The following is a 21,562-nucleotide window of genomic DNA, read 5'->3' as shown; positions in this document are numbered from 1 at the left end:
CAACGAGACGTCCCTTTCAAGCCCTTTCTCTCACATCAACAAGTTGTGTTACCATGGAGAAGTTCCCTAACTTCCCAGAGAAATTCTTTTGACTAGAAATTATGGAAAAGTTACTAATCTGGATAAGTGAAGGGAAGTCCCACATCAGGGAGTTCCCCATGGTGATGAAATCACGAGTCGCTATTGTCATATCTAAAAACATTAACTGTACCTCACCAATTAAATATTTCATTCAACCGACCTCTGCCTCATGGTCTCCAATGTACATCCAGTAAACATGAGTTCTATGGGAAATTCTAGAGGGTGATAAAGCAAGAATTAAAATGAATTAGGGGACGAGTATTATGTTACACACTGGATTTGTGTAATCCCAGGATGGCAGTTACTTGTGTTTGTTCTGCTTGCTTCAAAATAATTAACCTGGACTTATTCTGCTGGGAAGAAGCTAAACTGTCATGTAGCATAAGGAGACAGGAGCTAAACAATATTTAAGGGCATGGGGAGCTGCTGGAATCAACACTAATTGCCTCATGTCCAAAGTCCTTTCTTTTTAGTGTCTTCCTTCGGTCCAGAAAGTTGAATATATTTGAAAGGAAATTCAATATGGCTTGTTCACAAAAAAAGCTATTTAATGATAAAATCGGGTTGTTCCCCAATACCTAAGAAAGATGGTTTGTCAAAGAACAAATTCATCTTCTCTCATTGTACATGGCCTAGACATGGAAGGTTTGAATTCTTTTGAATTTGTTAGTTGTATGAGCCTGAACATCATAGTTTTTCTGAACCTCAGTTTCCTCATTTGTAAAAGGGGAATAATTCTAATTTTTCATGAATTTGTGGGGATTGGATGAATAATGTATTGGAGACATCTTGGAAAATTTTCAAGCTCTTTGTAAGATTTCTTTATGAATGACTTTCTTTGCCTTCAACCAATTCAACAATTGTAAGCTCTAGAGAAAAGTACATTAGATTGGGGTGGGGGGAAGAAGAGTGGGTTTGCATCCTACCTGTGATAACTACAAGTTGTATGACTGTGAAGAAGTCATTTAATTCTCAATTTCCCCCTCCATAAAATGAGGACAATCATAATTCCTATAATCCCTCCAACACAGGCTTATTGTAAGTCTCAAATGAGGTAGTACATGCAATGTGTTTTGCAAACCTTGAAGTGCTATGTAGATAATGATCAACGGTTCAGAGATTCAAGTCTTGAAGGAATCTCAGCCCTGAGAGGTGATCTAGTTTCACATACTCATTTTATAGATGAAGAATTGCAGCTCAGGGAGGTTAATGACTTGCTCAAAGCCATATAGCTAGTAAATAGCAGACCTGAGAACTGAAGTCACTTATTTCAGGAAGTAGGGAAGTAGAATGGCTAGAATCCTGGATTTGGTTTTAAAAGATGTGGTTTGAATCTTGCCTCAGACACATCCTAGTTGTTTGATCCTGAGCAAGTAAGTCTTTCTGGACCTCAGTTTTCTTACCTGTAAAATGAATTGGTTGGCCTCAATAACCTCACTTCTCTCAATTGTTGGTTCTATGATTTCTAGAGGAGTACATTTTCTGGTGTTCCATGTTATCCTTTAATTGCTAATATTATCCACATTAGCCTTAAGTACTCACATGGAAGTTTTATGCATTAGAACTGGAAAAATTCAGTTAGTAGAAAAATTACTATGGAGGAACCATTTACTGATCCTCCCACAATCAAAAAATCTCATTATCTGGACTGGTTGCATTCCAGCCATAATGATGGCTCATATGAGCAGTCCAGATAATGAGATTTTTTTGATTGTGGGAAGATCAGTAAATAATCACTTCTGCCTTTGTAACTTGAGACAATACAATTAAACTCCTTGGGCCTCAATAACTTCATCTGTAAGATGAGGGACTTAGTTTATATGGTCTCTGACATACCTTTCAAATAGAATTCTATAATAAAGTGTTGCTTGCCTAAAACATTATGAAGGAGGGTTCCTTTTCCTATATAGTTGGGTTTTAGATGGGACATCACCACATGTGGTATGAATAGGAGCAACATTTTCTCTCTCTACCTGTTACTGGCTTATAATCTTATTTTTTCATCATTTCAGAACATCTTGTTTCCCTCCCCCCCCATCCAGATGCCATTGGGTAGTCCAAGGACCAAGTAAAAGTAGACATGGAGAATTCTTCCATTCCACCCTAACCCTTTAGATCACCCAGATTACAGTGGGTACCCAAGAGCAGGTGATGAAGAGCAGGTCTGAAAAACTCCTATCCTCCCAGAGCCTAGTTTTTAGCAGTTCTTGGATGACTCCTCCTGGCTGCATGTTGATCCCTATCTGAAGGTAACATAGATCCCCTGCTACCTTCTGACTCTTAGACCAACTATCCTCTTTTCAACAATCAGGGGAAAGGGAATTGACAATTCATACTGCTTAAATAACAAAAAAAAATCACCAATTACCATCCTATGGGTAAGAGAGTATTACCTAAAGTTCACTATGTCTTAGCATATGCCCTGATTATATATCCTTCAAACCAGGGCAATGGCATTTGATCTGCTGATATATATTAAGGATACCTCAACCGTGCCTTTGACCTTTTGCTCCCTCTAAGAAGCTCCAAGTCTTTCAATATGCTCTGTAGTTGAACGTCCCCATGTCTACGGTCTCCATTAAATCATGTCAGCTCCTTGGACACAGAGACTGGTGTTTTCTGTTGGTATCCCCAATACTTATCGAAGTGCTTGTCATATTGTTGTTATATTTATTTACTTGTATCTGCCTCTTTGCAATCCAGTTTGAGGTTTTTGTGGCAAAGCTACTGGAGTGGTTTGCTATTTGCTTCTCCAGCTCATGTTACATATGAGGAAACTGAGGCAAACAGGATTAAGTGATTTGCCCAGAGTCATACAGCTTGTAAGTATATGAGGCCAGATTTAAATTCATGAAGATGAGTCTTTTTGACTCAAAACCTGGAGCTCTGTGTACTGATCCATGTAGTTACCCTGACACATAGTAAATGCTTTAAAAAAGCATTTAAAATCATTTATCCCAGGTTCTAAGATAATTAAATACTCTGTTCTGATTTTTAAAAATAATCACTAAAATTATAATATCTCTAAATTCCTGTCCTGATTCATTATATATCAATTTTTAAATAAATTGGAAAAGCTTCTTTTCCAATAAATTTTCACTCATCTTGTTCAAAGTTAATCACCTAATTTCTTTGGATAAAATAAATTTAGAGGTCACTGAATATATAATTTTTGATGACAATGTGTCAAGTGTGAAGCTAGTCATTACCACATTACTGCAGGTAGTTACTTCTTAGTCTGGTAGCACTGTATAACAGTGTATAACAACTAATAACAATTGTATAACAATTTGGTTCTCTTAAGATGGTAGCCAAGTTGTTGTTGTTGTTGTTGTTGTTGTTGTTGTTTGTTTTGTTTTGTTTTGTTTTGTTTTGTTTTGTTTTGTTTTTACAAGATAAGAACTGAAACACAGTTCTCTTAGAATTTTTTTTCTTTTCTTTTGGTCTGTTCATCTCTGACAATTGAATCATTAAATCTATCAAGAAAGAAATTCTCTTAGTCTTTTTTCTTCATTCTCTCACAATCTTTTTCTAGCCATAATAATTGAAACATGCTCCAGAATGAAGATAATTTAACTGTCTTTATATTCAATTCTCTACTAAAAATATAGTAACTATCTATAGTGGCAGCAGCATTTAAGCTGGTATTACATTTCTCCTCATAACAAAGTATTTTAGTTTCTTGAAAAATCATCTTGGAGAAAAAAATCCATATTAATATGATTTACAATAAATATATTATAATGCAAAGCATTAAACAACAAGCCAAGACTCTCAAAATATAGATTATAACACGTGTACACAGCAAAAACAACATATGAAAAAAGTACCTCACTAACAATGACAATAATAATAATGAAATACAAAAACCCCACAAGCATAACATTGTATATACATATCTAAAAGTACCAAGTTATCTTATTAATTATTAAACCATCAACCATATTTGGAGTATAGGTTATATGGAGTATAAGGTAAGGGACTGGTCCTGTGATTACATTGGCTTGTGGTACACTCAGATGTAGGACATCTCTTCTAATATAGATGGGCACCCCTTCTGGAACTTCTGGTCTTAGAGACTGGTTCAGAACACCAAAGTTTTTCAAACTGTCTTTTTGCTTGAATCTTGATAACAAAATTAGTACCACCTTCTACAATACATTTATTGATCTGATTCCTTTGATGTTTGCTTCCACTGACCAAGTAATGCATCTCTTCTCAGATGCATTGATCATATATCTGTAGGCATCTGGTTTACATTTTAAAAAGGCAACCATTGGGCTTCTCTGATTACATTTAGATTCAGACACTCTTGTAGTGAATCGTTGTGGTCCAATTAATGATGAAGCCATGTCTAGTCTTTTTAAGGTCTGAGGTGGTTTCCATCCTTGTCCTCCGGTTCCAAAGCTAATTCCTTAGCTTAAATCCTGTGTTCTTCTTTCAGGGACATTAACTTTTCATGTGTTTATCCAGGCCATGGATGTAACAGGAGATATTTCTGTAACTCTGCTTATTCTGTGTTGGTGGTAATCTTGCATGAAACTGCCCTCCATTTTGGTTCTCTTGGTCTTTGGTTTTCTAAAATAAGATGATTTTCTGGCTCTACCATTTCACAGACTTCTCTGTAAACTTTTGTCTTTGAATATACATTTCTGGTTTTATTTTCTTCCTGTATTTCCATTCATATATAGGATGGTGGGAAACCTGGAAGGTACCTTAGAAACCATTGAGTCCAATTAGTTACAAAGATTATTTAAGCTCTTGTCTGGAAAATAAAGTTATAATATGTGAAAGTTGGAGAAATCCTTTTATTTCTCTAGCATACTTTCATTTCAGAGAAGGAAACTGAGATCCAGAGGGTTATGAAGATAAGAGAAGTTTAGAAGAAACCTTTAAGATCATTTAGGCTGACCCTTTCACTCAATAGAAGAGAAAATTAAGACTCCAGAAGGAAGCTGACCCTTTCCTACCTTCTTCCCCCCACACTTTTTTTCATTTTATTCCTTCCTAAATTCCATTATTCAGCTCTACCAGCCTAATGCACCATATTCTACCTCCCATTGTTATGCCTTTGTACTGACTCTCCCATACTTGAAATTCCCTGTCCCCTTATCTTTCTGCCTCTTAGTTATTTTCTCTTCATTCAAGATTCAGATTAAATATCACTTGCTGTAGGAGGCCTTTCCTGGTCTTAACCCTCCCCTTCCATGTCCTCCTCAGTTTTTAGTATTTTCCCCTCTGAGACAAGACATGCATCTTGTATGCCCTGTTATTTACAATCTTCTCTCTAATAATCCCTGTCTTAAGGACAGGATTGCTTTGTTCTTTGTATTCTCAGCACTCAATACAATGTTTGACACATAAGAAGCACTTAATAAATGCTTGTTGATTGATTTAAAGAAGGTCACATGGCCAGTAAGTAGCTGAAACATAATTTAAGCCTAGATTTTATGGCTTTTGACATTAAATTATGGCAGAATGGCTTCCCCTAGGTGTCTAAAAGTAACACCTGAGTAACAGCTAGGACAAAGATCCAAAGTCTCTGAACCTCCCCCTTTCATCTCATGGCTTCCAATTACTCTAGGGTCTCTCAGTTTGTTAGAGACTATGTTAGAAGGAGACATCTTTAATTGACCTGACTAAAGTATTAGCCTAACTATGTTACTCTCTCCTCTTCAAAAAGTTTCTGTGGTTCTCTTTTCCTTCTTGAATAAAATGGGAACTCTTCTGACATTGAAAAGCCCTCAAGTTGCTCTATTTTGTCTTTCCTCACTGATGTTATACTCCCTCTCCCATCAGTTCTATTTTCTGCTTCCCCACTATCCATATGATCACCTTTGTTGTCACTTCTACTTTTTTTTTTGGGGGGGGGGGGAAGCAACAAAACTCTCCTAGCATTTTAGGCTTAGCTTAGAGGTTACTGCCAAGACAAGACCCTTTCTGATCCCCCCAAAGTTATTACTCTTCCCCGTCCCATAATTATTTTTAATGTAAACATGTTATTTACTTGTTTTTGGACATAATATATTTTCCCAATATAATATAAGCTTTTGGGGACAGGTATCATTTATTTTTTTACTTCGAGATACCATTTTTATCTTTGTAGTTCCAGCAAAAGAGAAAAAGAAAAGAAAATGTAGGGGTACCCTCTGTAATCTTTTGAAAAAAAATTCATGTAGACTTATAATGTCATTTCTATAGTAAGAGTTCTTCAGTATAAAAATTAATTTTACCAAGGAAGATCAGTGCTGCTATTTCAAATCTAACAGAGTTGCTTAGGACACTGAGACGTTAAGAGATTTGCCAGCAGTAAAACAGCCAGTTTGTGTCAGAGGTCAAACTTTCACAGGATTCATCCATTCTCAGGCCATCTTAACTATCCTCTGAGTCAGGATGCTTCTCTCATAGAAAGTTGAAGATTATGCTCTAAATTAAGAAATTTGTTTTCTTTCTTTATTTTGTATTAGGCTAATTCCTTTTCATTTTCTCATCTCTGCTTCCCCTGCCCCAACATAGTATGTATAAGGAAAATTAGTGTATCACAAGAAAATGGAATATGACTTTAAAGTTATGTTTTTCCTGACCACTACCATATAATAACTAATGATAATAATAGAATTTATATAATGCTTTAAATATTTGCAATATTTCCACTTGGTTTTTTATTTGATCCTCATTACAATCCTGTAAAGTAGGTGCTGTGATTGTCCCCACTTTATAGATGAGGAAATTGAGACAGAGAAGTTGAGACTTGCCCCAAATCACGTGACATGACTTGTACCTAAAATCAGATCTGAATCAAAATTTGAACTCAGCTCTTCCTGACTTCAGGTTAAGCAGTCTATTCCTTATGGCACCCAGCTGCCTTCCCTTTTTATTTGGTTTCTTCTTACATTGACTTTCATGTACTTATTATTTCATTAATTCAATCAAGTATCTACTCTGAATAAAGTCTAAAACCCTCTATACTTTCGAGGTAGCTCATTTCAGCTAGGTGACTTATTTCATTTCTAGTGAAATAATTGTCACCAGAGACTGTATGGTATATTGTTCCATTACCAGTCTGTACTTACCTTGTATTTACTTTTCTCTGCATATGGTGCTTTCGTACAATAAAACATAATTTCACTTAGGATAGAAATTGTTTCATTTTTAATTTCTTTATCTCTTAAAAAATGACATAGTATTTTTACTTAATCAAAGTTTGAATTGAATTCACCTGAATTAAGGGGAAAAAACTTTTGCCATGGATTTAGTTTAGAACTAGTTTAAAATCCTATATTTGAAAACTTGATAGCAATGTGAGTTGTTATGGGCCAGAACTCTTGTACTTGAAACAAGGATTCTTACAAGGTGCTAAGTGGAATTAATATATAATGGTTATCTAGTTTAGCATGGTGAGTTCAGTACATGTACTTAGGATGTGTAATATAGGTCCACAAGATTCACATCTATGATGTTATTAGAATTGAGCATATAAAACTGGGACAAACTCAGCCAGAGTCAGAGCCAGAGAAGACAGAGGACTGGAGACAGAAGCTCAAGCTCTCGGAGCCAAGGAGACAAATTCATTTATCCCATCTTATACCACAGCAGTGTCAGGGCTCTCCTCCTTTGGTTCTCCACTGAAACCAAAACTCTGGAAGCCCTCCAAGAAAGCTAGTCTGGGCCCAGGCAAGGAAACTGGATTGTGAAGGAGATAATAAAGGATTGGGACTTAACACCTGGCCATTCTTGTGATGATTACTCAATTGAGTAAAAAGAAGGCTGTCCAAAGACCTCCAGAAAACCAAAAAGAACATTACAGTGAGCCCCTGGGCAAAATCTTTTATATTGATCACAGCTTCCTCATTTGTGAAATGGGTATAATTTCTTAGATGGTACCTTCCTACAGGGTCATTGAAAGTACTGAATATAGCAAGTACGTCAAGCATTGCAAACATTGGAGGGTCACATGAAGATTGATTATTAAAAGGAAATAGTGTATTTATGAATGGGGATATTCCAATGTTGCTTCAATAACCTTCTTTCTTACTTCTCCTAGTAAGAGCTGTCGATGAATCCCCTCAGAAAAAGATATTTGATATCATTTATCCACGGAAGCAACATTCCCTACATAAGAGAGATGTGGAGGAAAACAAGAAGCCCCAGAAGCAGGTATGATATCCATAGGAAATTTCACTGGATTATATTTTTAAAATACATTTTATGACGCTAAATTTTTGGCTAAATATGTTCAAATCAATTACAGACTTCTTGAGGGCAGAGGATGCTTTTGATTTTTCTTTGTATTCTTAGTATTTAATAATGCCTGAAACATAATAGGCACTCAATGTATGTTTTTTCTTAATTAAATATTTTATTTTTTCTATTACATGTAAAAATAATTTATATATATATATATATATATATATATATTAATTTGAAGTTTCAAATTCTTTTCCTCTATCTTTCTCCTCTTCCTTTATTGAAAAAGCCAGCTGTTTGTTATGGGTTACACATGTGCAGTTAGGGAATCGATAGTTTAGTGATTCAAATGCTTATAGGTCTGAAGATAGGAAAATGTGAGTTCAAATCCAGCCTCAGACACTGGCCTTGAACAAGTCATTTAGCCTGTTTCCTCAAATGTGAAATGGAAATATGATAAATAGCACCTATATCATGGGGTTGTTATGAGCAGAAAATGAGTTAATGTTTGAAAAGCACTTAGTACAAGGGAACAATAGCACTTACCTGGGTATCCAAAAGGGAGGAAATTCAATTCAATAAATATTTATTAAGTTTCTACTGTGTGTCAGGCATTGTATTCAGAGAGGAGTTTACAATACTAGCATGTAGGAATGTAGACTTGCTATTATATTATTATTTAATATCTGTACATACATATACATACATATGTTTGTATACCAGAAAGCATATGACATAAAAACAAATCCTCAACATAACTAAAACAAAAAGAAAAGAAAAGAAAACCAGAGTTTTCTTCATACCCCAGTGAGACATCAGAGAGAAAATTCAGTATAGGACATTATTAAACACTAAACTTCGATAATAATAAGTCAATTTTACCTTAAGAACCTTTCCTCAGTTAGTCAAGAAGCATTTATTAAGAGCTTACTAGGAGTCAGGGTCTGTGCTAAGTGATGGGAATAGAAATAGAGATTTCAACTCATCCTAATGAAATAAACATTTATTTAGCACCTATTATATGCCCAACACTGAATTGAAGAGGAAAATTTAATTCTGTAAATGTGTAGTAAGTGCCTACTATGTGTTAGACACTGTATTAAGAATGGGGAGACAAGGAGAGGCAGAGGCATTCTTTATCCTGAAGGAGCTCACAATATAAGGGGAGAATTAGCACACAAAAGGGAGCTGAAAAGTGGGAAGGAGAGGCACCTTTTGGGGAACTGGCATATGACCTCTCTCTTGGAGACCCATCAAGGAGAAGAATGAAGACCTCCTCCTGAAATTGGAGGTTATGGAAGGAATGGTCAACCAGAAGGTATGGCTTCAGGAGTAAAGAGTGGGAGCTTCCAGCTTGAAAAAGTTTATTTGTCAAAGCAGACAAAGGCAGGCTGAGTCGGCATCATGGGCAGTCTATAGGGGGATACACAGAAGGGGATACACTGCCTGTAGGCTCTGGGCTCACAAGTAGTAAAGCTAGGCTGTATCCTGGCTTCCATCTCTTGGGCTTTTCCATTGTCCTCTTATGTCTGGGATTGAGCAGTTTGGATTTCTGCTGAGAAGTGCTGACTTAAAACAGAAATCCAACCACATGAATGACAACAATAGCCACATATTCACAAGCTGTGGAAGAGAGGGAGGTCTCTGTTCAGAAAGGGGCATATAAACTATATTTTGAGGGACTCTATTAATTCTTTTTGAAATAAGGAAGGAAAGCATTCTAGATCTGCTGTGTAAAGGCAAGGTGGTGGGGATTTTCATGAGAAAATATATATGATGAACCGATTTATTGTAAACAGCTACATTCTATAAAACTGTTGCCCTAAAATTCCTACAGCACTATTTTATCATGTCATTCCCCTTCTTAAAAATCTCCCTTCCTATTGTTCTTTCTGCCTGGTTTTTTGGACCTTTTTTTTTTTTTTTAAATGGCACTATCCCTAGCTATATCTGTGAGCATCCTCTCCTCACCACACTTTCCATCTCTGGCTCCTATTTCTGTTAATTGCTCCAATTAGAATGTGATCTGGATCAACAGAAGCACTTTCTGGATGCTCATTTATTTAGTAGTTCATTCTAGCTTTCAAGGAATGGGCTGTTGTTAGAATGCAAGCGTACACTTGCAGAAAAGACAATTTTATGGAGAACTTGCATAAGAGAAGTGCTCACAAAGAGGTCAGAAGAAGTGATTGAAAGACACGCTCAAGGACTTTCTAAAGTCCTTGCATCAATGATGCAATGATTAGAATCAATTGCATGGCAGGGAGACACTAGCAAGGGACCACCCAGCATGCATCAATGATGATGTCCTAGTCTTCTCTATGTTCTATGTCATATATGACATGTTCCATGAGCAAAGCAGAATTGCAGTAGCTCAAAAGAAATGAAAGATGGGTACCTTTAGAGCCATCTCCACCCCAAATATTCATATTGTGCCCCTCCTGTGATAGAGCTCGAAGGATATCCAACAAAATAGCCATTTATAGTTTCCTGTCTTGAGATTCAAGACTCTCTCTCTATAGTGCTAAGCTGCCTCTCATCATGCTTTTTGCTGCCTTAGTCTTTCCAGACAACTGCATATTACCTCTTTTCATTCACTTTCTATTACACATAAACTCATCTACTTCTTCTTCCTTGATCTTTGCATAGTCTCTCCTGTCCCTCAGCCTCTTTCACCCCATGCTTGGATGCTCTCTCTCTTTTCATCTTTATCTTTAGGAATCCCTACCTTCCTTCAACTTTTAGCTCCTGTGCAGCTTCAGTGGAAACTTTTTTTTTTCTGACAGTCACCTCACCCCAACTGTTAATGTTCCCACTTGTAATATTCTTCTCTAAGATGTAATGTTCTCTGGGAACAGGTTTCTTGGGGGGCTTCTGGGAGCAGCCTTCATTTCAGTTCAGTAATCACAAGTGCAGGCAGGAATTAAAGTCCAAATCTTTTATTGTCTCCTTCAAAGTCTTATCTCCTTCACTTGGGGCTCGGCTAGTTTTCTGGAGGCCTTCTGGATCTTGGTTTCAGTGTTCTCCACAGGTCACTTCTATGTCTTCCTTAGTTCTTCTCCTCGACTGCCTTCTCTGGCTTCTGAATCTCCCCGACTGAATCCTGGTTGAGGATCCTAGCTTATATATGCTCTCTTAAAGGTGGGAACCTTGTAGAACTGTAGTAAGTACTAAGTACATGTACTGAACTAGAGAACTGTTAAGGACCATGCTAAATAACCATTGTCTCTATCAATTCCACTGACTTATCACCTTGTTTCAAGTTCTGGCCCATAACAACCGCTATTTTAAAAAATGATGTATTAATTTCTTTGTCTATGTGGTGTGTCACCCAGAAGAATACAAGCTCCTTGGAGGGAGGGTCTAGGATTCATTTTATTCTTTGAATGTTCAGGATCTGATCTATCATAGAACCTTGCATGGTAGGTGCCTAATGGTATTAAACTGAATAGCTGAATAAAGTCATCAGAGCTATAAGAATGCACATTTATGTTATTTTAAAGTTTGCAAAGAGATTTAAATAAATCATTTTCTTTGACAATAACCTTGTCTACATCTATATCTAAATCTATATGACAATAGACTATAAACAAATCCTCAACTGTATTTATATAGATACATATCTCTTTCTCTCTATAAATATATGTCTATATAGATATATATCTATGGATCTCTCTCTCTATATGTCTATATAGATATATATCTATGGATCTCTCTCTCTCTCTTTCTCTCTCTCTCTTTCTCTCTCTCTCTCTCTCTCTCTCTCTCTCTATATATATATATATATATATATATATACATATATCTACAATTATGTCTATATCTCCATCTATACTTAATCTTAGAACTAGATTTCTACCTGCAACTACAGGTGTAACCTACATATTTATCTCTATTTCCAGCTTCATCTTCATCCTCCCTCTCTGTATAATGTCACAAGTATGGCATGAGCACAGTAGTGTGCTGGTAAAAGTTGAACAATTGCCTTTCAAAAAACATATGCTATATAGCCTATATCAGATTGCTGTCTAGAGAAAGAAATGGTAAGGGAGAAAAAATCAATCAAAATATTATAAATATTGAAAACTAATAAATATCATTTTTAATTTATACCTGACACAATTTTAAGTTTAATGCATTTTTGATATTTTCTCCATTTTCTTTTTTTCTTCACTTTTTAAAGTCTAGACACTCAGCAAAATAGTAAATCAACTCCCTATTTGTAATGGTTATTAATTTCGAAAGTGCAAATGGCTACACTGCAAATTTCATGATTTGGTTTCCTGAGCTTCCACTTTCTTGGGGGTTATCTCATCTCTTTTCTTTTGTAGACTTCTCAGTCATATTTCCGATTTGCTCATTCTTCTCTTACCTTTATCTCTTTCCTTTGAATAGCACATATATCATTTGCCACTCAGGGAACTCCCTGCCCACTTATTTGTTTTGTCTTGCTTAGGGTGTGTAGCCACACCTTTGCCTGTAACAGGCAAAGAATACTGGCACAAGAGGGTTGTGGAGAGATGCTTGCTCCTCGGCATACTAATGCTTGTAAATATTTGCAGGAGAGATATGAAGATCGGGTGCAGTATGAAATCAACTTAAAAGGAAAAACTCTGGTCCTTCATTTGGAAAAAAACAAGTAGGTGCTTCTGATGTTTCTAGTCACATGTCTGTTACAGTTAGGATGGCTCATCTTGGAAGTCCTAACCCTGCTTCTCAGTGTGGATCACTTGCCATGGATGCATGTATGGCCAAGTTATGCTCATTTGTGGTTGATCATAGAATAACTTGATTTTTAATAATCACTCCATCAACAAACATGCATTAAGCAAGAACTATACTACACACTAGGGATATAAGGCTTCCAGAAGTTAATCTTATACCTACCATAAACATTAATCAAGGCATCAAGGTGATGCAATGGCTAGAATGCTGAGCTTGGAATCAGGAAGACTCATCTTCCTGAGTTCAAATCCATCCTCTGCATTTACTAGCTGTGTGACCCTGGACACTTAACCCAATTTGTCTCAGTTTCCTCATCTGTAAAATAAGCTGGAAAAGAAATTGGCAAACCACTACAGTATCTTTGCCAAGAAAATTCCAAATAAACTTAAGGAAAATAAGATGTGAACCAACTGAACAACAAAAGCTTTTTATCTCAATGAGAATGTTAATTTGTATTTTATGAAAGAGGAAACTTTGACTTATGAGTTTTGTGGGAAATTTGGGGGAAAATCATGAATATATATTGGAACTAGGACTTAAATGCAAGTATTCTTGCTTCACAATCAATGTCCTTTCCCTTATCACCCTATCACATTCTCCTTTACTTCTCAAGTACTAGTGAAATCACAAGCCTAGGCAAAAGTGTAACAGCTACAGATTACTCACAAATTTGTTTTATTTTTCCCCTGAAGAAAATGCTTAATAAATAGCTTATCATTGTTCATTATTATTATCATAAATATTGTTGCCATCTATTCTTTCTAATTAGTCTCAATAACCTTTCTCCGTGTTTTTTCTTTAGGGAGTTCCTGTCCCCAGATTATGTGGAAGTTCAATATTCATCCACAGGAGAGGCAGTCACTTCAAGCCCTCAGATCATGGTGCGTATCACAGTGTCTTCCTGGATGGGGATCCACTCAAGTCAATTGGTTTCAGAGTGGGGTGCAGGGATTCTCACTGAACACATATGTCAATGATGATGGCGATGAACATTCATTCATTTATTTTTATTTTGTTTAGTTTTTAGGAGGCAATTGAGGGTTACACAGCTAGTAAGTGTCTGAGACTGGGTTTGAATTCAGATTCTCCTGGCTCTGTGACTCAATCCACTGTACCACTTGGCTGCCCTGATACATTCATTTATTCAAAAGCACTTATTGAGGACGGGCTAAGTGCCAGATGAGAGATAGCATGGCATAGTGGGCGGAGAGCTGTCCTAGAAAACCTGAGTTCAAATCCTGCCTCTGACTGTGTGATCCCTCATGAGTTGTTTAACCTCTTGCTATCCTAGGCTAATCCAGGCGATGACTATACATCGCCTACACTGATCTTGTCCTTGCTCCTAAGTTTCAGGTGCTTTACTGGGATTCTGGGTGTCCAATTAGTCAATCAATCAGCACTTTTTGAGCCCTTTTTCTGTGTCCATTCCAGTCTAAGCACTGAAGACATAGAGAACAGTTGCCTCTGCCCTCTAGGTGTTGACCTTCTACTGGGTCTTATGCCATAGCCATAGATAAGTGACCTTGGGAGCTTTCTCTAATCATATGATCTTTTAAGAGATATATTAAAATGTCTCACATGACCTACTATGTCTATGTCAACTCAAGCCAAGTTCCCCTTTGCTCCCCAATCACCTCTTCCATTTCTGAAAGCCCAATCAAATCAACACTGCCGTTGCTGTTAGAAAAGTTTTGTCAGGGAATAGCCTGACAGGCTATTTGTCAGGCTATTCCCTTCTGTCATGGGGCATCTCCTGGGTATATCACTGAGACAAAGATCAGAATTTCACATAGTTTATTTATCTGTTTGTCTGTGGGTTTGTTTAGTTATGTCCTTATGTATTTATTTGCTTGGACAAATTTATTTATTTGATTATCTATCTATCTATCATCTATTCATTCATCTATTTATTCATTTAATTGTTTATTTATTCATTTATTTATTTATATTAATCTATCTATTTATTCATCTATTTATTTATTTACTTGCTTATTTACTTATCATTCATTCATTTATTTATGTACTTATCTATATGTATATTTATCTATCTAGAAGCAGATATATAGAGATCATAAACAACTCCCAGTCAGATTCCTCCACCAATGCTGGTCAGTACCTGTTTTGTAGCCTTTACACTTGGAGAGCTGCCAGAGGTACTTAGAAGATCCATAATTTGCTAAGAGTGACAAAGTTAGTATAAATCAGGAGCAAAACTTGAACCCAGTTCTATTTGACACCCAGGACAACTTTCTACCCACAAAGCTGTGTTGGGGACATTATATGGCTCATCATTACTTTCTGAATCTCCTTTTTCCAGGTGTATGGAGACACTTGTCTGAGACTCACTATTTTTTAGCCTCTCTGTCCTTGTCCAGTGTAAGCAGTTTAATAATAATAGTTGACATATATATGGTACTAACTGTATACTAGATGATGAGGTTGTTGGAACCAAATGAGGTGATTTAGAAGATTGATGTAGGCACCGACTGTTGCCATTCAGTCATGAAGAATTCCCAATAGCCATTCTCTTTGACAAATGATAGATTTATTTAGGAAAAGAAATTAGAAAAAAATAAAGAGGTACAATAGACACCAGGAATGGTCAAAATGAAATAAAATTGGGAGAGCACATGGTAAAAAAGGAATTTTAATAATTAATGTTGGAAAAGACAGATTCCCCAATGGAACTTACAATTAACCCTGGGGAAAGGGAACATCCCATGAGGTTGGAATATGTTCTTAGCTGACAGCACCATAAAACTTGTTAGTTAGCTATAAGAAGAAAGACATCATAAGGCATGGTGGGGGATGAGAGGAGAAACACCATGAGAACTACTGGGAATGAGAGGAAAGATACTACATGGCATAGGGAAGGGCTGAAGGACCATAACATCAGGGAGAGGATGCCATATCATGAAATGATTTGGGTTTAAGTGAGGGAGGGCTGTGTAAGGTCACCTGCCTTACTTTCCCCTCCAGAGCCATCTGGGTCCAGTGACAAGAAATAGATCAAGATGATGGATGGCATGAGCCATGGATAAGTTTATAGGGGAAATTTAACCTTAGGGGTTTGACATAACTTGGATTTCTTGGCTAGACACAGCAAGGTGAGACCATAAGGCTAAAATGACCCCCCTCAGTGCCCCTCCTGCTTGCCATCAATATTTCATCCTTTCTCTGTCAATCATACCCAGTTATTTAGGTCCTCGTCACTAGATACTGTGTTAAGTAGACAATTAATTACTGTCTCATTTGATCCTTGTAATGACCCCACTATACTAATATTATCCCCATTTTATAGTTGAGGAAATTGAGGCTAAGAAAAGTTAAATGATTTATCCAGGCTCTCATAGCTAGAAAATGTCTGAGGATGGATTTGAACTCAGATAATCCTCATTCCAGGTCCATAATTCTAACCACTGCATCAACTAGCTGGCTAGAATTAATGGTACACAACAAGATAGGGAGTCTCAGTCTATTGTCACTAAGCTTTACTCCCTCAAGGAAACCTTTCAGAGAACTTGTAGTTAAATAAAACTTTTAGTTCCCCTGGGCTACATCCTTTTCTGTTTCACACCTGTCAGAAGACATTGGTTGGGTTCCTTAATGAATAAAGGTAATGAAGTTTAGAGAATGGGGGCTCACCCTGGAATCAGGGAGACCTAGATTCAAATTCTACTACAAATACTCATAAGTTGTAAGATCACTTAATTTGCTTGGGTCTCATTTGGCTCATAGCTAAAATGAGATGATTGGATACAATGGTAGTTAAAATCCTTTGAAGTCTTGATCTTATGAGTTGAACATGAATAGGTCCACTAAAGAGAAGAAGAGAACAATGAATGTGTGAACAACTATTTACCTAAAATTATGAAATATAGGGGAGATGAATATTTTTAAGTGAAGACTGTCTAGCCAAGAAGTGAAGTGTGTGTATGTGTGTGTGTGGGTGTGTGGGTGGGTGTCAGTTTTTGGTTGCTTGAGACTTGTGATTTTATCTAGCTAATGAACTTCTGGTATGCAAAGTCCTTTTCTGATAGACATCGATATCTTCTCAGTAGTTTGTTGTCGTCGAAAATTGTCTGGGGTGAGAGAAGTCATTTGATCAAGATCATTCAGCTAATATGTCCTATAAACAGGACTGGAAACCAGGTCTCCTTGAATTCAAAACTAGCCTTCCATCAATCAATCAGTTAATCAAACAACCAGTATTGATTAAGTACTGATTATGTGTCAAGCTCCTGTGAGAAATCTATAAAATTGTATTTACATATAGGGATAAAGACTTATGGCTATGTCAGCTGACTTAGCTGTACAAACCAAGATATTAATTTGCTGATCTGATAAATTGATAAAAATCAAGCAAAAAACAAGAAATGGATGAAAGGTCATTGTAAACACCAAATGTGTATGCTCATTGTTCATTAATATTAACTTCTCCTCCCCAAAGGAGATTTTTGAAGATGGGTTGTATGATGAGGGAAGAACATGCAATGGGAGGACTAGGAAATCTGTTAATTTCATCATCCTCAGCCAATGAAGTGATGAGGAGGAACCTTGTGCTTTGGGACAGGAAAAAATGCTCATTCTCAGATCTATTAGGATGGATTTCCCCAGCAACTGATCCTTGGGTGATTGGCCATTTCTTGTAAGAACCACAAATAAACCACCTTATCTCATACACTCCTGACAGCATATTTATAACAGCACTGTTCTACTAAATGGAGATGTGGAGAGTGAAGCAATCTCTATTTCCATTCTACTTTGTTTTTTCTCTAGAGTTGAGATAGTTGAGTAATTAAGAAAACATAAAATTGTCTTTATTTCAGTGAAGAGGGAAATTACCCAGAGTTGCGTATTTGATGCTTTTTGCTATTATCTAGCCCCAGTCCCAGAACTATGACTAGGCATTAAGCAGCTGCTCAGAGCACATGTGTGTTGAGGTCAATGGGGTACCAGAGAGAGAAGCAGAGCCTGGACACTTTGCAAATGTATTTTTGGCCATACAAATATTTTTTCTTCATTTTATTCTTGTTTCTAAATCTATATTCTGTAGTTTTATGTGGATGAAAGACTGAACATCACTTGAATCACTTTTTCCCTATCTTCACTCAGGAAAACTGCTATTACCAAGGACACATCATAAATGAGGAGATGTCTACAGCCAGCATTAGTACCTGTCAGGGTCTGAGGTGAGTTCTTTGCAGTTTGGCTAAGGGATAGATAATGGAGGCTGAAAGAGTTCCATCCATACAAATCACTCTCCACAAACAGGATAGCCTGGGATTTTATGTCCAATATAGCAAGTTGGGCTTCTTCCTCACAAAGGAAGAGATAAGTGCAAAGTCCATGTCAATCATCATCATCATCACACAATATCATTCTCTCTTTGTCCTTCCATTCTTCCTGCTTCTTCTCTTTGTATTAGACAACTACTGTAGACATGAGTCTCCTGACTCAAAATCCAGTTCTGCTGAATTATTGGCAGTTGATGCAGAATGAAATATAAGGAAGGAACTTGGCCACAAACAAATGACCTTTAGCATATTGACTAAATCTCTTGTATATTCAGGCTTCACAGAAATACAGTGGAAAGAAGCTTCCATAATGGGGTCTAAGAAGGGACAGGTGGATTGTAATCTCTGGACCAGTGATGGGAGTACTCAAAATTGAGGAGGTCATAGATCCACCTCATCCCACTCAGTCCCACAAGGCTATGATTTTTTTTGTATGGAGTCATGAAGACTTGAATTCAAATCTGATCACAGACACTTACAGCTGTGTGACTCCAGGTAAATTACTTATCCTTAATTGTAAATTTTTTCATAATAATAGCACATGTTTTGCAGGGTTGTGGTGTGAATCAAATTTGATATTTTTAAAAAGCACTTAGCACTGGCACATAATAACCCTTATGTAAATATTTATTAAGTACTTGCTATGTGAAACTAAGTTAAACACTGAAATACAAAGAAAAAGTTTAAACATTCTCTAGCCTCAAGGATCCAACCAACTAACCAATGAAACTATATCAGCAGAGATTTCTAAATCATTTATTATGTACAAGGCCAGGTTTTGGAGATTTCAAGCCAAAAAATAAACTCATCTCTATCCTCAAAAATCTTATATTTTATTGTCATAATACAACAATTATACAGTTAAGTAAATATAGAGAAATAATAGAGACAGCTAAATTGTATGGTGGATGGAGTTTTGAGCTGAAAGTAAAGAAGACCTGAGTTCAGATCCTGCTTTTATCACTAACTGGGTTATCTTGGGCAAGACTTATTTATGCTTCTCAGTCTCAGTTTCCTCATCTATAAAATGATGCAATTGGAATTGATGACCTCTATTATCTATTCTAGCTCTAAATCTGTTTTTGTATGAAAGTTTCAATAAGAAGAGAAGGTGAATAATCAGAAAAAACATAGATTTAGAGGTGACAAATTTCTTAGATTGTCTAAATACCTAGTGAAGTCTAGCTCTTTTTAAAAATTATGGTGTTTATTTTTAATACACATTGCTTTATGAATCATATTTGGAGAGAAAAATCAAAGCAAAAGGAAAAACAAATAAAAAATAAAAATAAAATGTACATACCACGTTTTGATTTACAAGCAGTCTCCTTAGACTTTTTCCTAGATGAGGGAGATCTAACTTTTAAACTATGCTTTGACAAAAGCTGGACATTCCTTTTTAATACTTAATTTTAAATACTTTTTGAATTTTTATCTTCTCCCATTACACATAAAACACTTTTTCTTATATACGTACATTCCTTATGAATCATGCTGGTAGAGAAAAATCAGAACAAAAGAGGAAAAAAAGAGGAGAAAAAAACAGAAGGAAATAAAAAGTGAGCATAGGATGTGTTGATTAATATTAATTCTCCATAGTTCTCTCTCTGGAAGCAGATGGTATTTTACAACTAGAATTTATTGGGATTGCCTTAGATCACTGAACTTCTTAGAAGAACCAAATCTGTCATGTTTATTGCACAATCTTCCTGTTACTATGTACAACCTGGTTACTTGGTTCTGCTTGTTTTGCTCAGCATCAGTTCATGTAAATCTTTCCAGCTTTCTTAAATCAGCTTGTTCATCTTTTTTTATAGAACAATAATATTCCCTTACTTCCACATACCATGATTTATTCATCCATTCCCCAAATGCTGGGCATCTACTCACTTTCCACCACAAAGAGCTACTACAAACATTTTTGCACATAGGGGTACTTTTCCCTCTTTTATGATTTCTTTGGGTTACAAGCCCAAGGTGGTCATTCTGTAAGGGAAGACATAAAGAAAGTGTGAGTATATGCTAAGGGGGACTATTCTGACAAAGGCTCATGGGGAGAGATGGAATGGTCTATCCATGCAACAGCTGGAAGGCAGCTGCCTAATCATCACAGTTTCTCGTAGCAAGCTCTATATATGGAGATGACATTTTGACCTTGATTTTGTATTAGCTGTTTATTAAAAAGAAGTTCAGTTACATTAGAGTTTAAATGAAATTGGACCTGGAAGGATTTCAGATATTTTTCCTCCTAGATTCGGTATTCTTCTTTAGGTTGATCCTATTTGTAGTGTGTGCCCAACATTGTCTGCTAGCTTTAAGTAACGACACTGACAAGCTAAAACAAGCTAAAGGGAAGTAAGAAGGATTGTAAGGGATAAAAAAAAATATGCCTTAGGAAATTGTCTTGAAGCAATTGGGGAGAATTGATTTGCTGATTTTTAGTGGGGATGATGATGGTTTTCAAATCACAATATGACCTATAATACACAGGCTGCTGCATCTGATGTCAGATGATTTAGGTTCAATCTTGAATCTGATATACTATCTATGAGAGTTTGTTTAAATCATAATCTTCCTGAGTCTCAGTTTCCTTATTTGTAAAAGGGGAGATTTATACTGGACAGGAGATTTATAACCCACAACTTTTCCATCTCTGGATAAATAATCCTATGATTTGAATTATTTGAAGGGTTGTAATGAAATAGGAATTTATCTGGTTTGTTGTTCTGAAAGTTAAAGGAACAAAGAAGAAAGAGAATATGGATGTAGTTTGTTCTTAAATTGAAAGGACAGACCTAGAATAATGAGTAAAAATGAGAGAAATTTAGACAAATATGCAGAAGTAGATCTTTTTTTCCCACTGTCTTTCAATTCTCTGCAATCTGGCTTCTGCTCTTATCATTCAACAGACATTACTTTATAAAATTGCCAGGGATCTCTTAATTGCTATGTTCATTGACCTTTTTTCAACCCTCATCCTTCTTGATCTTTTCAGATCTTTTCCACTATTAATCATTCTCTTCTCTTTGACATTTTCTTTTCTCTAGGTTTTCCTTTCTGGTTCTGCTCCTATCTATAAGACCATAAGTCCTTTGTTTGATATTCACTAAAGTTGCTCCTATTAACCATGGTTGTTTCTCCTGGATCTTTTTCTCTTTTCCTTCTATGATATTTCATTTGGAAATTTCATCATCTTTGGTAGATTCAATTATTATTTTAATTATTATTATTTTCTGGATTCAATTATCTTTATGCAGGTTATTCTCAAATTT

The 21,562-nt window shown here is 36.2% G+C and overlaps 1 protein-coding gene across 1 annotated transcript in view; it reads left to right on the top strand.

Moving 5' to 3' along the window:
- Positions 1 to 21,562, top strand: part of ADAM28 (ADAM metallopeptidase domain 28) — a 73,215-nt gene that overhangs the window by 7,439 nt on the left and 44,214 nt on the right. The window contains exons 2-5 of the mRNA XM_023495299.2: positions 8,126 to 8,238; positions 12,831 to 12,907; positions 13,796 to 13,874; positions 18,109 to 18,185. Of these exons, the coding sequence (XP_023351067.1) occupies positions 8,126 to 8,238; positions 12,831 to 12,907; positions 13,796 to 13,874; positions 18,109 to 18,185 (346 nt within the window). The remainder of the gene's footprint in view (positions 1 to 8,125; positions 8,239 to 12,830; positions 12,908 to 13,795; positions 13,875 to 18,108; positions 18,186 to 21,562) is intronic.

Source organism: Sarcophilus harrisii, chromosome 2 (assembly GCF_902635505.1).
Source record: "Sarcophilus harrisii chromosome 2, mSarHar1.11, whole genome shotgun sequence".
NCBI lineage: Eukaryota > Metazoa > Chordata > Mammalia > Dasyuromorphia > Dasyuridae > Sarcophilus > Sarcophilus harrisii.
Note: the sequence above shows the minus strand (reverse complement) of the source record. Positions and strands in the feature narration are given on the sequence as shown.